The sequence below is a fragment of the Mastigoproctus giganteus genome, chromosome 1 (genome assembly GCF_048544385.1).
Source record: "Mastigoproctus giganteus isolate SK-2022 chromosome 1, ASM4854438v1, whole genome shotgun sequence".
NCBI classification, from domain to species: domain Eukaryota; kingdom Metazoa; phylum Arthropoda; class Arachnida; order Uropygi; family Thelyphonidae; genus Mastigoproctus; species Mastigoproctus giganteus.
The window spans coordinates 10,285,381-10,298,429 of NC_143575.1; the positions used below are offsets into that span (position 1 = coordinate 10,285,381).

General features: G+C 34.3%; 1 protein-coding gene across 2 annotated transcripts in view; it reads right to left on the minus strand.

The window, feature by feature from the left end:
- Positions 1 to 13,049, minus strand: part of kibra (WW and C2 domain containing protein kibra) — a 117,504-nt gene that overhangs the window by 75,348 nt on the left and 29,107 nt on the right. For both annotated transcript variants that reach the window (XM_090371386.1, XM_090371378.1), the window contains exons 2-3: positions 9,114 to 9,223; positions 3,279 to 3,373 (exon numbers count right to left, since the gene is read on the minus strand). In XM_090371386.1, the coding sequence (XP_090227512.1) occupies positions 3,279 to 3,373; positions 9,114 to 9,223 (205 nt within the window). The remainder of the gene's footprint in view (positions 1 to 3,278; positions 3,374 to 9,113; positions 9,224 to 13,049) is intronic.

The window sequence follows — 13,049 nt, forward strand, 5'->3', positions numbered from 1 at the left end:
TGCACACTAGACATCCTCTATCCTCACCCATCTGACTGGAATAGGGTATAGGGAAGTTATGCCACAGAACTAATTTCCATTGCTCCATGAACCAATTATGAGATATAGATCTCACCTTGCATCATTTACCATGCAAGGTGAGACTGCTGATTGTGGTTGGTGATGTTTGGCTTATGCACCACTATTCTATGAAAACTGAATCTGCAGAGCTCTGCACAGTTTTTCATGAAAATCTCAAGCTTGTTAATGTCTTAAACTCCTAGTTGCTGTTTTTCAGGTATGTCTGATAAGACTGTTATACTACTCTTCTGAGTACCCTCTGGTCGCATGGTCTGATTAGCTTATATAGTCTTCCTGTACATTGCTAGACAGTGGTAATACCATCACAGTTACATTTCATGATGAAATTTCCAACGGTTGATTTAGGATGGTGTAGAATTCAGTAACTGCATGAATTGAAGCCAAGCCAGTGAAGTGACATCTGATAATAACAATCCTCTTTAAATTGGTCAGCTTGGATTTACATGCCATGACAAGAACAACATATTTGTGCGGCTTGTATGCCTTTCTTATATATTGATCCATGTCACTTGTTAATGCGGAAAGGTCCAATGGACTATGAACACAAGGGTGTTGCTGACTACTTTTTTTGGAGGAAATGTATATTTTTACATGAAGTATTTGCTATACATTTTACATCTTATAAACCTATAAAATACAGCTGTTTTGTTCTATCCATGTCAATTGTCTCTACTAAAATGCAAAATAGTTTACCAAAATTTTCCAAACCTAATTGTTTTGTGGGTTTATTGGATGGAAGATATATATTATCATTATACTGAAAAATGACAGTGTATTCTGTGTCACAAGCACTCCAGCAGAATGTCCAGATATGGTGATATTTCTTAGATATTGTAACGGCAACTGTTTATTATTATTTTGTTTGCTTTTGCTATTGCCTTAAATAGGAGTTATTCCTTCATTTACTGTCATAGTAATCATGTTACAATAATTAGATTTTCATTTTGGATTCTCTAGTTTAGTCCACACAAATTAATTTTAAGAAAAACTAGGTATATTCTGCTATTAACATGAGATATGATTAAGTGTACATCAAATTCAGGTTTCACTTATCAATGTATTAGTTTGAATATTAGAATGGCCAAATATCTAATTCCATCTTGCACTTTACCAAACTCTCTACCTTGGCTACTTTGGGAAGCAATTTATTTCAAATCTAAGACTTTACATTTGTGCTCTCCTCCTCTCAGTTCTTGTCTCTCTTATCAATGAGAATATAGCTCACTTCATTCCCTTCAGGGCCTTATAATACACCACAATCAGGTTTTCCCTAAGATATCCAGTTTCCAGCTTTGAAGATCACATCTAAACTGTTTTTTGTAGGAAAAATGGTTAGCACTCCTTCACAGGCTAATCATCCTTCTTTGAACTATTTTTAAAAGTTTTTTCAGGCGCAACCTCCAGACCTGAATAGAGTATTCAATATAAAGGGCAATCTTCCCATAGTCACATACAGAAGAATGATAACATCAATTTTACCACACAAAGAAGTCTAATGACAGGACACTATGTATCTTCTTGGCTATCCGATCATACTGCATGTCAAACTTCTTATCTGATTATTATGACTCCTAAGTCTTTTCTGTTCTGAATTACCCTTAACTCCCATACCTAGAACTGTCAGACCTCATTTCAGATAATATGCAATTCCACTGCTAGTTTTAATAATATCCTAAACATAACAAATTCTGTCTTCATCCCAATCTTGTGCAGTCAAAAGATAATCTTTGAGCATAGTTTCCTGCAGATGACACGACTGCTGACGAGGGTCCTCAATTTGATTAGTTTCTAGTTTATAAAGGAAATCGGCTCAGAAAAAAAACTGTTCCATAATGCACAATAAAGATTTATTATATAATAACTGTGATATAACATTTCAGAAGCCATAAAAATATATTTACATAGAGACAAAAAAAAAAAAAAAAAATGTATATATATATATTACAGCAGATTCCAGTTATTTGGGCCACCAGTTAATCGGGGCAGCCGTTTATTTGGGGCAAATCTTAAAAAACAGAAACCAATCGAGAAAATAGCCAGGGTTTTACTTCGCTTAATTGGGACAGCATGCCGTTTAATCGGGGCAGGAGACTGCAGCACTGGAGATTACCCTACGATTGTCTCCGACGGTACCACGTGGTTCGATCGAAATTCTGGAGGTCACAACCGTAAAACAATAAAAACAATTAGCAGTCACCTGTTTGTTGGGCTTTTCTCTTAGTGAAATCTATCATAAACGGACAGTAAACTTGATCTTATTGAATTTGCGATAATACCGACAGCTGGAATTCTGTAGGTTATTATGGTGAAATGTATTTACACTTCCGTGAAATCTTCAATCATATAAAAAAATTAATTTTCAGCTCTTCTTTTCATTCCTATTTTTAAAGCTTTGTAACTCGTTACTCCGTTCTCACTTGTGCATATTGTGTTACTTGCAATTTGTGTGCCGTGTTCTTTGTTATTGATTGCTTATCTTTTTACTGTTTTGAATTTTAACCTCCACCCACAAATGTCAGTGAACAGAAATGTCAACTAGTTCGTATGTACATATTACAGTACGTATTAATTATTCCGATTGTCATGTATCATTTAATTTTTTTATTTGGTAAGGTAATAAAGGGTAAATTTGTTTTTAATTTATCTTTACTTTTATAGCCTGTGGATAATATTCCTCCTATTTTAGCTAATTAGAATCGTTGTTTAATAGAATTAAAATTCAATTCATAAACGTGATCACAATGACCAGCGCTTACTGCACATCGTATAGTGAACGGTACTTTACTATGTTGAGTTTGTCATAACGTGATTTGATTGTACAGTGAACCAATTGTAAAGGGGGGGGGGTACATTGTTTTTTTAACTATTTACCTGAAACTTCAGATAATTGGGGCAGCCGCTTAATCGGGCCAAAATGCACTAGTCCTGATGTGTCCCAAATAACCGGAATGTAAATAACCAAATAACCGGTATATATATATATTTATTTAATATTCTGGTCTTGAACAAACTACAATATCAAAACAGATATATACGATTTTGCAATGCAAACTCTAAAGTACATTTATTTTCATTTTTATGTGAAAGAAAATTTATAAAACATTTTTTTCTTAAAAAATTAAGCATGTCATATAAGACTATATTAGATATATAGTTATAGCTTCAATACATAATTATCAATATGAATGAACACATACCGCTAAATCTTCTTGTGCAGTCAAAAGATAATCTTTGAGCATAGCTTCCTGCAGATGACGCCACTGCTGACGAGGGTCCTCTATTTGATTAGTTTCTAGTTTATAAAGGAAATCGGCTCAGAAAAAATGTTCCACAATGCACAATAAAGATTTATTATATAATAACTGTGATATAACATTTCAGAAGCCATATAAGTATAATGAAATAATGAAATTTTTTATTTTTCATAAAAATAATTTATCACAAAAGCTTATACCACTTATCACTTACAATAAACCAAAATAATGCACATTTAATATACACTGTATTTGACATAAGATTTAGAGCTTCTTTCATTCTGTTAGGTATACATTCATTCAGCATGTTCATAAGTGTGAACGCACCATTAGCTTTGCTATCTCTCTCTCTCTCTCTCTCTCTCTCTCTCTCTCTCTCTCTCTCTCTCTCTCTCTCTCTCTCTCTCTCTCTCTCTCTGGTCATCTGCATGTAAAAACTTTGTGCCCAATGGGTAGATTTTTGTGAAATATATCTGGCCCTTTAAGAAATATTGTCAAATCATTCCAAATTTCATTAAAATCTCTTTTTTTCTTGAGTTATCTATATATAGAGTATTTCAAAATTATGTGCAATTTCTAGTCCTCTAAAAACTAATCCACTCTCCTTTTTTTTCCATTCATTGTTGGACCCCCAACATACCAATAAGTGAAGGAAATGTAAACAAAAAATAATCATATGCTAAAAATTAAAATGCTGGAAACAACTGCAACAAAGCCCTAAATATCCACAATAAAACTGTGAACAAAGAAAATGTTAGAAGAAGCTTACATGAAAATCTCCAGTTGTTTCCAAGTAAACTTCAACTTATTCATACTTGAAACTTTCAGGTTATGGATATAAGAACAGACTTTGCTATTGTCAAAACATACTAGATTTTAGATGACGCAGCACTTCATAATGATGAGTGGTGGTCCTTGAGGTTGTCACAGACATTCTATGTCAAGCTGGGCTTGTTACCTAGAGATGGGCAAAGTTGCAGCCAATAGCTTTGGTCCTGGGAGGACTAAAGCTATTGGCTGCAACTTTGCCCGTCTCTATTCCCACCTCACAGCCTCTGTAGCCGAGTAGTCAGGAGCAGGAGTGCAGTAGCGCACGCTCTTTGAGTAGACCGGGGTTCAAGCCCCTGACTGCTAAATACAGTCAATCTGCCAACCCACACCGGACCAGCGTGGCAGATTATGAACCATTTCCCTCAACGTGAATTGTTGCGGTAGCTTCCATCCTGTAGTGGATTGATAATGGCTGCAGTTTACCTTTTACCTTTTTTTTTTTTTTTTTTTTTTTAATTCCCACCTCTGTCAAAACCAGATGGTTCTATTGTCACTTCAGCCAAAGATAAAGCTGACCTACCAGCATCCTACTTTTCTTCTAACCCTTGCATTGATGATCTTGGTAATCCTAAATAAGCTTCCATCTTATGGTTTGCCAAATGTTTTTTGTAACTGGGTATCCTGTTTTCTCTCTGACCACTCACTGCAGGTGATGCCAAATGGCTATCTGTCTTCTAACTTCTCCACTAATGCTGGCGTTCCCCAAGGTTCGGTTCTTTCTCCCCCTCTTTTCCCCTTGTATATTAATGACTTTCTTCCATGGACCAGAAATCCTATCCGTAGTTATGCTGATGATAGGACATTGCATGCCACCTTCCAGTTTGAGAAACCTTGCCCTGCTCAAACAGCTTCAACTTCTCAAATATCCACTACCAATTCCTTAAATGCTGATCTCCAGGTAATTCTCTAGTGGGACAAAGATAACTTAGTTGATTTGAATCCTAAAACTCAGTCCTATCTTATATCTCACAAAAAAGATTCTTCTGCCCCTATGCTTATCTTCAACGACACTGATTTCTAGGCAAGAATATATATCTGTATTGGGAATTACCTTGACTTTTAATCTCTCTCTCGGCATAAGCATATTACAAATATTTCTTCCTCTGCATCTAAAAAACTGGGTTTTCTCTTTCACACTCGGCATTAATTTTCTTGCAAACAGCTGTTCACTCTGTACAAATCGCAAATTCACCCTACCATAGAATATTGTTCTCAAATCTGAGGCAGTGCCCTCAAAACCTCTCTAAGGCTTCTAGATTCCATTCAAAACAGGACAGTTTGGTTAATTAATGACCCATCTCTAACAAAGTCTCTCCACTTTCTGTTTCATGGACATTGTTTTTTCTGCATGACTTTTCTACAGATAATACTTCCATGGGCACTGTTCTTCTGAATTGTCTTTTATAATTCCCTCTGTCTCTCTTCCAAACCAGTCTAAACACATGCTGCAACCAATCAGCATCCTTTTACTGTCCAACTTAAAACTCACAGAACCAACTTTTCTTCTTCCCCATTTATTCATTCAACTCCCTTTTCTGGAACAACCTCCCTTCTTAGGTATTTTTTGAAAATTACAATCTACAGAAACTCATGTCTAATATCAAAAAGTATCTTCTTTCATCTTCTCAACTTTCAAACCATGCACTACTAAGTACTATAGGTTCTAATATCTCTTGTGCTTGGGATTCTCATTAAAAAAAAAAGACATTTAAATTTGAATGACCTGATCAACAAAACATAATTGGCATATACAGAGTGAAGAATTTAGAATGTTCATCTGCTTCTGAATAGCAAAATGGAAGACATTGTATTGATTGACAATTTTGGTGTTTTTGAAAGTAATACATTTTCAAATAATGATTCATATTTAAATTGAAATATTCTTGCATCACTGAAGTGAGCAACATTTTATAATTAGAATAAAATCATATGAAGGCTGCCAGACATGAAATTACAGGCTATGCATTTGAGATTCCTGGTGTATTCAATTAAATCAGGCCACAGTTAGATGTCAAGTCACCCCACTGCCTTGTTATGAAGCTTACTAAAAATATAAGAGAGGAAATATCTATTTGCATACACCTGGAAAAATTAATACTAAACTATACTTTATACAAAAAAAAAACACACACACACCTTACAAACCAGGAATCTAACCCCACTTTACCCAAAGGCTTTCATACCTTGCTGATTGAAGAGATCTTCAGAATGTCTTTTATGATCAGAATCAGTTTTTCATAAACTGGTATGATTGGAAAGATATAACAGTACAGAAAAACACATTCAAGAATAGCCTTACTCTTAAGTAACTGCTAGTACAGCTTAATAAGTGAATCACATCACAGGCCCATAATTTTGTCATCTCTCGCAACACATTTTACACACAGTTACACCGATAAACATAAGGAGAAACACTGTGGAAAGAGATTCAAACCTATAAATCAAAATTATTATTTTTTTAAAATAGTAGTAGTAATCTTCATAAATGCCAATAAAATGAAAGAAAGCAACAGAAACTGAGTCCCATAAAATGTAACAGGCAAACTAAATATTAGTTACAAAAATTATTGGCTATATATATTTCTATTGTTATCCAGGGGCAATGGCAGATTTGACCATTTTGGAAGCCCTAGGTAAACTTCCAGTTTTGGCCTCTATGTCATCATAATAATTACCATAATTATATTTAAGTATTGCCACAATTATTTATATTATTATTTTTTGATCTTTTTCAACCAGAGACCCTTTTATAAAATTAAATCCAAATATTTTTGGGATTTGGAACCCATTTTCTTTAAATAAAGTGATTATATGTGTAAAACTTAAATAAAAATTGATAATAAAAAATTACCAGAATGTGCAGAACCTGAGACTCATGCCTTTACAGAATTCCAGGATTCTAAGGAAATATGTTGCAAACTACTGGTTTATATAATTTGTAGTATTAATATTAGTAAAGATCAAAAGATGCAAGGCGATTAGGTTTTTCTGCATCAGCTTAAAAAAAAAAAAACCTTTTGTCTATATCAACCACATCTCTCTTAGTATACTCCTCTCACTGCCAGATGGTATCAGCCAGTTGCCATTTAAATTTCAACACACTGTCAGCCTCTTGATATGCTAACCAAATGCAAACTTCCTGAAGTTTGGTCCATTAGTTTTCTCCAACAATTTATGTCATTCAGTTTTTGTGTCCCATTTAAATGTGAAAATCACCCCCCACCAAGTGCCTTACACACCTCAGTCAACCCCACCCTTCCATTTCCAAGTTCAGTAACCAATATCTTTATAGTCTCTCCTCCTCCTACCCTTCAACCATCATATCATCTGCAAATTTCAGCATTATAACCTTTATTCACCTGATGATTTCAAAATAAGAATAACCTTTGCACTGAACTTAGGATTCTTGCTTATAATCCTGCCCCACTCTGAATAATGACCATTTATAACAACCCACTGCCTCCTGCCATTTAGCCATCCTTCAATCCACCTCAGGATCTTGCCCATAATTCCAATACATTCCAGCTTATATGGCATCTCCCATGTGGATCCATGTCAAATTCTTTGCTACATACAGGGTATCCAAGTATATAATGTTGAAACTGTTTCTTGCATCCAACTTCTGTGTGACATCCAACTCCTATGTGACCATGTCTGTGTGACATGGTCACACAGGAGTTGGATGCAAGAAATGATTTTGTAGTTTAGCAATTAGTCAAGCAAAATTTTCCTTTCACAGGGCCGCATTGTAATCCATTTAGGATATATTTCTAAGATGATCATCTTAGAAATACATCAAGGTAATGCACCCTTGACCACAGATTCTTTTAACTTTCCTGACACTGAAGTTAAACTGACATCTAGAGTTACCCATCTGATCCTTAGCTACCCCCTCCATGTGTATTTAAAAATATGTTGGTAATTCCATGGGGATTACCTCTGACTCCAATGATGTCCTCATGATTAATTCTAAAGGTTTGGCACATTCCTTCACAGTCTCTTTAAGTATAATTGGGTAAATATCATTGGTGCCTGGGATCTTAACCACTTTCAAGCTTCAGACATTTTCTTATTAGATTTCCCCCTATAATATTGATATCCAAAATGCTACATGTTCAAGTATATTAGCACAATATCCTGTTACAGATCACACTTTTTAGTATGAAGGTTGGGACAAAATATCTATTCAATTAACCAGCAACATCTGCTAGATTATCTATTGTTTGCTGCTTTTATTAAGCAAAAATCTAATCTGGTTCATTCTCTTCCTCTTCACATTTACATGAGTAAAATCTCCATTTCTATTACTTGACTTTCCTACATAATGATTTCTTATACAGAGACTTCATATGCTTAATCTCCTCTGTGGTCTTGTGACAGCAAATCAACTTATATTTATTTTTCTTTCTATCAAAGCTAGCTAAATTCCTTTTCATCCTCTTTGGTATCTTCCTCGTGTGGTACCTCCTTAATGTAATGAATGCACTTTTGAACTATGGAGTATATTCAAGTAATTTCTTGAATATATTCCATAGTTCAAATAGACTTTCCCTCTTATATAATATATTTCAATTTTGATTGAATCTAAGGACCTCCTTATTACATAGTGAATCAAATATATACAATCAGTGCAACCCAATTTTGTAAATATTCATAACAGTTATTTTATTGTTATTGAAATATTCAGATATGCCTTTTACTCTTAAAAATGTTTGCATATTTATGTAAAAAGAACATTTTTATTCAAAGTTTATCCTCCCCACCATGAAGGGAAACACTCTTGATTAAAAATGTTCTGTATGCCTCCTGCACCTAATGGAAAATATTTATCTACTCAAGAATGAGCACACGCAGTTTAATTCTAAATAAAAGAACTATCTGGAAGAAAGAGAAAATATAAAAGACTCACTCACTCACTGTTATAATCTTTAAGTACAGCATACTCACGATTATTATGATCAATATAATACACTCCAATCTGAGGATCATAGCATTCTTCCCAACCAAATGGCAATTCATCTCCAACACAGTCAGCAAAAGATTGTGGTTTTGTATACCTGGAATGAAATAAAAACATTTTTTTTTTCAGTTTTCGATCAAAAATAAATATATATTATAATTAAAATAAGCATATTTTCATTGCAAACTTTCCTTTAATGTTTTTAGAATAGCATATATATGAATAAAAATGCCTCTATTCCCCCCACCTTTTTGATCATTTGCTATAAAAATGCTATCATACAGTACATTTCCTTCAAAGCACCTATTCTTATAAATTTCATTCTTCTACATCAACTAATCTCACTAAATTGAAGCAAAATTTTAAATGTCCTCACCCAGTCTAAAATTTTACTGTGTTTCAATATATTTAGGATACCTATGCTTTGTTGAAATAACTTGCATAAACAAAAAAAAAACAAACCTATAAATTAGTTTTATAAAAACATGCCATCCAAGTCTAGCAAAATGCATATTTTTATCCAAAAAATGTGAGATCACAAGGGGTCCCAGATGAGCCTAAAATGTTTAGTAAGCTGAGAACCTGTAATACAATTTAGTTCAATTTGTTGATGGCACTTCCGTAGTCAGGTGAGAAGGCGCAGCAGTGCGCAGCACACGTTTCTTGATTAGACCGGGATTCGAGCCCGTCACCACCAAATACGGAGGATGCGGAAAGGTCAGGGAATGACCACTGTATATTCAAGGAGCAATATGGCCTTAGTTGCTAATGCCCCAAACATAAACAGTTCAATTTGTTTACTGGACTGCTCATTTATCACACAGAAGCAGCCTTTCCATTATGGGTATTCTGGCTTCAGAGAAAATTTAAAAAAGCAAGATATTGGTATGCTAATGATTAGCAAGGGTGGCCATGTTTTTTGATATTTTAACAAAAATCTTACCTACCATTATTATCTCTAATATTTATTAGATATTATTACTATTATTGGTACATACTGATTTATTTCATTGAATTTATGCAGTATAAGGTGAGCAAAAAGCTAAGTGAATCTGTGAAACTTCACAGCAAAAAGTCCATCTTAATTTTCTAAATCTAAAAGTTTAATCACAGTTCAATATTTTGTGGGTGGGGGCATAGGAACTGCACTAGAGACAACGGATGAAATGCTACATAATTAAAATTTTTGTAATTGCTATTTCTGTATATATCTAGCAGCATTCATTTAGTACTTTGCACACGTGTAGCAGATGAAGCTTATGTAATTGAGTTTAAAATTTTATGTAACTGCAATTGCATTTATCAAAAAAAGAAAAATAAAGAGGAAAACAATACGAATAGCACCATTGCTCAAAACATTAGAATTACATATCCACATAATCACTGGATTAAAAGGCACCAGGGTTTATATCATGCTTCTTTTTATGTTTAGCTATTTGTCATCTGGACCTTTTTTCACATATTTGGGCTGAATGTGTGAAAAATTTGATGTTAAAATTGGACTAAGGAAAAAATAACTAATTTGATGTTAAAATTGGACTAAGTATTCCTATTCAGATTTTACAATTTATAAATTTTGCCTAATCAACTGCTTTCTTTCTCAGTGAGAAAGTTGTTAACCGTCCTTGGTTTACTTCTGAAATGAACATGAACTGAATTTATTTAAAGAAAAAATAAAATAATAATAACTAGGGGGCTTCGCCCCTGCACATGCTTTTCTACATAAAATGTAGAGGTATGACAGAGCAAGTCAAATATTTTCTACGTAAAAGACATGCCTGATGAAATGCACCGATTGATATCACATCAGGAAATGACCTATGTAATTATTTACTTGTACATTGTAGTGATGTAATTTCCCCGCCCACTTGTACCACATAATCTGCATCCCTTTTCTCCCTCTGGCTACCCCACTCCCCACCAAGCATCATTCTCAAGGCCAAATAAATATCACTGTGTAATTATTTACCTGTGTTTACATATGTCACTTAGAAAAAGGCCTTTTGCTTCAGGTTCCATAATGCATGAGGAACATTGTTGCATCCAAAAGAGCAGGACTAAAATATTTACAAGCTATACAAATATTTAAATTATTTACAAAATACTAAACTATTTACAAATATATAACGTTATGGAGGCAGTTGTCTTGCAATGCATCACACATACATACTCTACATTGTCAATAGCAAGTGTCTGATTCTGTCCAGTAACCCATTTGAGTTCCTTCCATTTAACATTCACCAACCTTGTGCATGTGCTTCACTATGTAATATATGACCATGCCCAGCATCATTTGATGTTCTATTGTAACATTTTTTGTGTATTAATGTCAGCTAATGAAGGGACCCATCATCCTAATGTAATAGAGGTATGATTGTAAATAGTTTAGTATTTTGTAAATATTTCTATAATAACATTATACTAATATACTACTCGAAATCTAATCAGGAAATTACCTATGTAATTATTTACCTGTGCATCTGTAGTGAAGGCCGCCGTAGCTGAGTTTTTTTAGTTAGTTGTTGGCGCATCGGCTTCTGTGGCCATAATGCACCTGCAAGGGTTTTTTTGCAGTACTTTGATCCAAGCCCAAGGCGGGATTCAAACCCGCAACCTTTGGGTTGCCAGGCAGGCACTTTACCCACCCGGCCAACTGGGTTGGCCGTAGCCGAGTGGTCAGGTGCACGGGTGAATAAGCACACGTGCCTTGAGTGACTGGGGTTCAAACCCGTGACTGCTGAATACAGTGCTGTTTCTTGTATTCTGTCTATCTTGTGAACTCCTCTGACTGTTTGGTCGTCCCGGAGTATAAACAGAAAATTTATTTATTTATTTATAATTGCCCCGCCCTCTTCTCCCATTGGCTCGAATAAATATCACTATGAGGAAAACTTTTTTAATGTATAGATAAATAATCCTGAACAGCTGTAGGATAGTCAGAGAGTTCCTCAACCATCAGTAACACCAAACATAACTAACTTGTGTACTTGGTAGCAATACCCTTCACGGAGTGGAACCCCCAGTCAGGAAGAAATAATATAAGGTAATAATAATAACAATACAACAGTTTTAGCATGAGAAGGTGTGACACATAACTGCACTTCTACAGCCAGCTGTTCTACACAACTAAATTCATGTATGGAAGAGTGAATATCACATAACCATTGTTGATATATTGCTTTTTCCCTCCAAATACAAGCAGCTTACATTCATGTCAGAAGTACACTGATGATGTCTATAAACTAAACCAAAGACAGGAGCAACTTTCCCTACTGAGAAAAAAAGCAGCTGATTGGGTAAAATTTAATTTTAGAAATTGTAAAATCTTAAATGATAATATTTTGTTCCAGTTTTAACACCAAATTTAAAATTTTCAGCCAAATATGACAAAAAAAAAGGTCTAGATAACAAATAGCCTAACCCTAAAATTAAGTAGATAGACCCCAGTTCCTTTCATTTAAAACACCTGTATAAATAGGACGAAGATGAATATGACTGCCTTTCCAAAATATACAAAAATGAAAAGCAAAGGCAAGACAGCAAAAAAGGTTAACAGAGAAATAAGAAATGAAAAAAGGTTAACAGAGCATTTAAACTATTCTTGCACTTTAATGTAAATACATTTCTATCTCCTAATCACTTGGTTAAAGCATGACTGTGTGAATTACACTGAAAAATTTAAATAACTAAAACTCACAATCCCCTGGGGAAAAGGTGCACCTACTCCCAATAGTCTGTCATTTAATGAAGCACACATAAAATAAAAAAAAATCAACCATGCTTTTAATCACTGGAGGGAGAAAGAATGGAATAATGAAGAGAATGAACTATAAAAAAATGGGCAAAATTGAGCTGTACACAATATATCGTATCAAAGAATTCAATTATCAAAATTTACCCAGAGAATTCACTTTTTTTTAGGA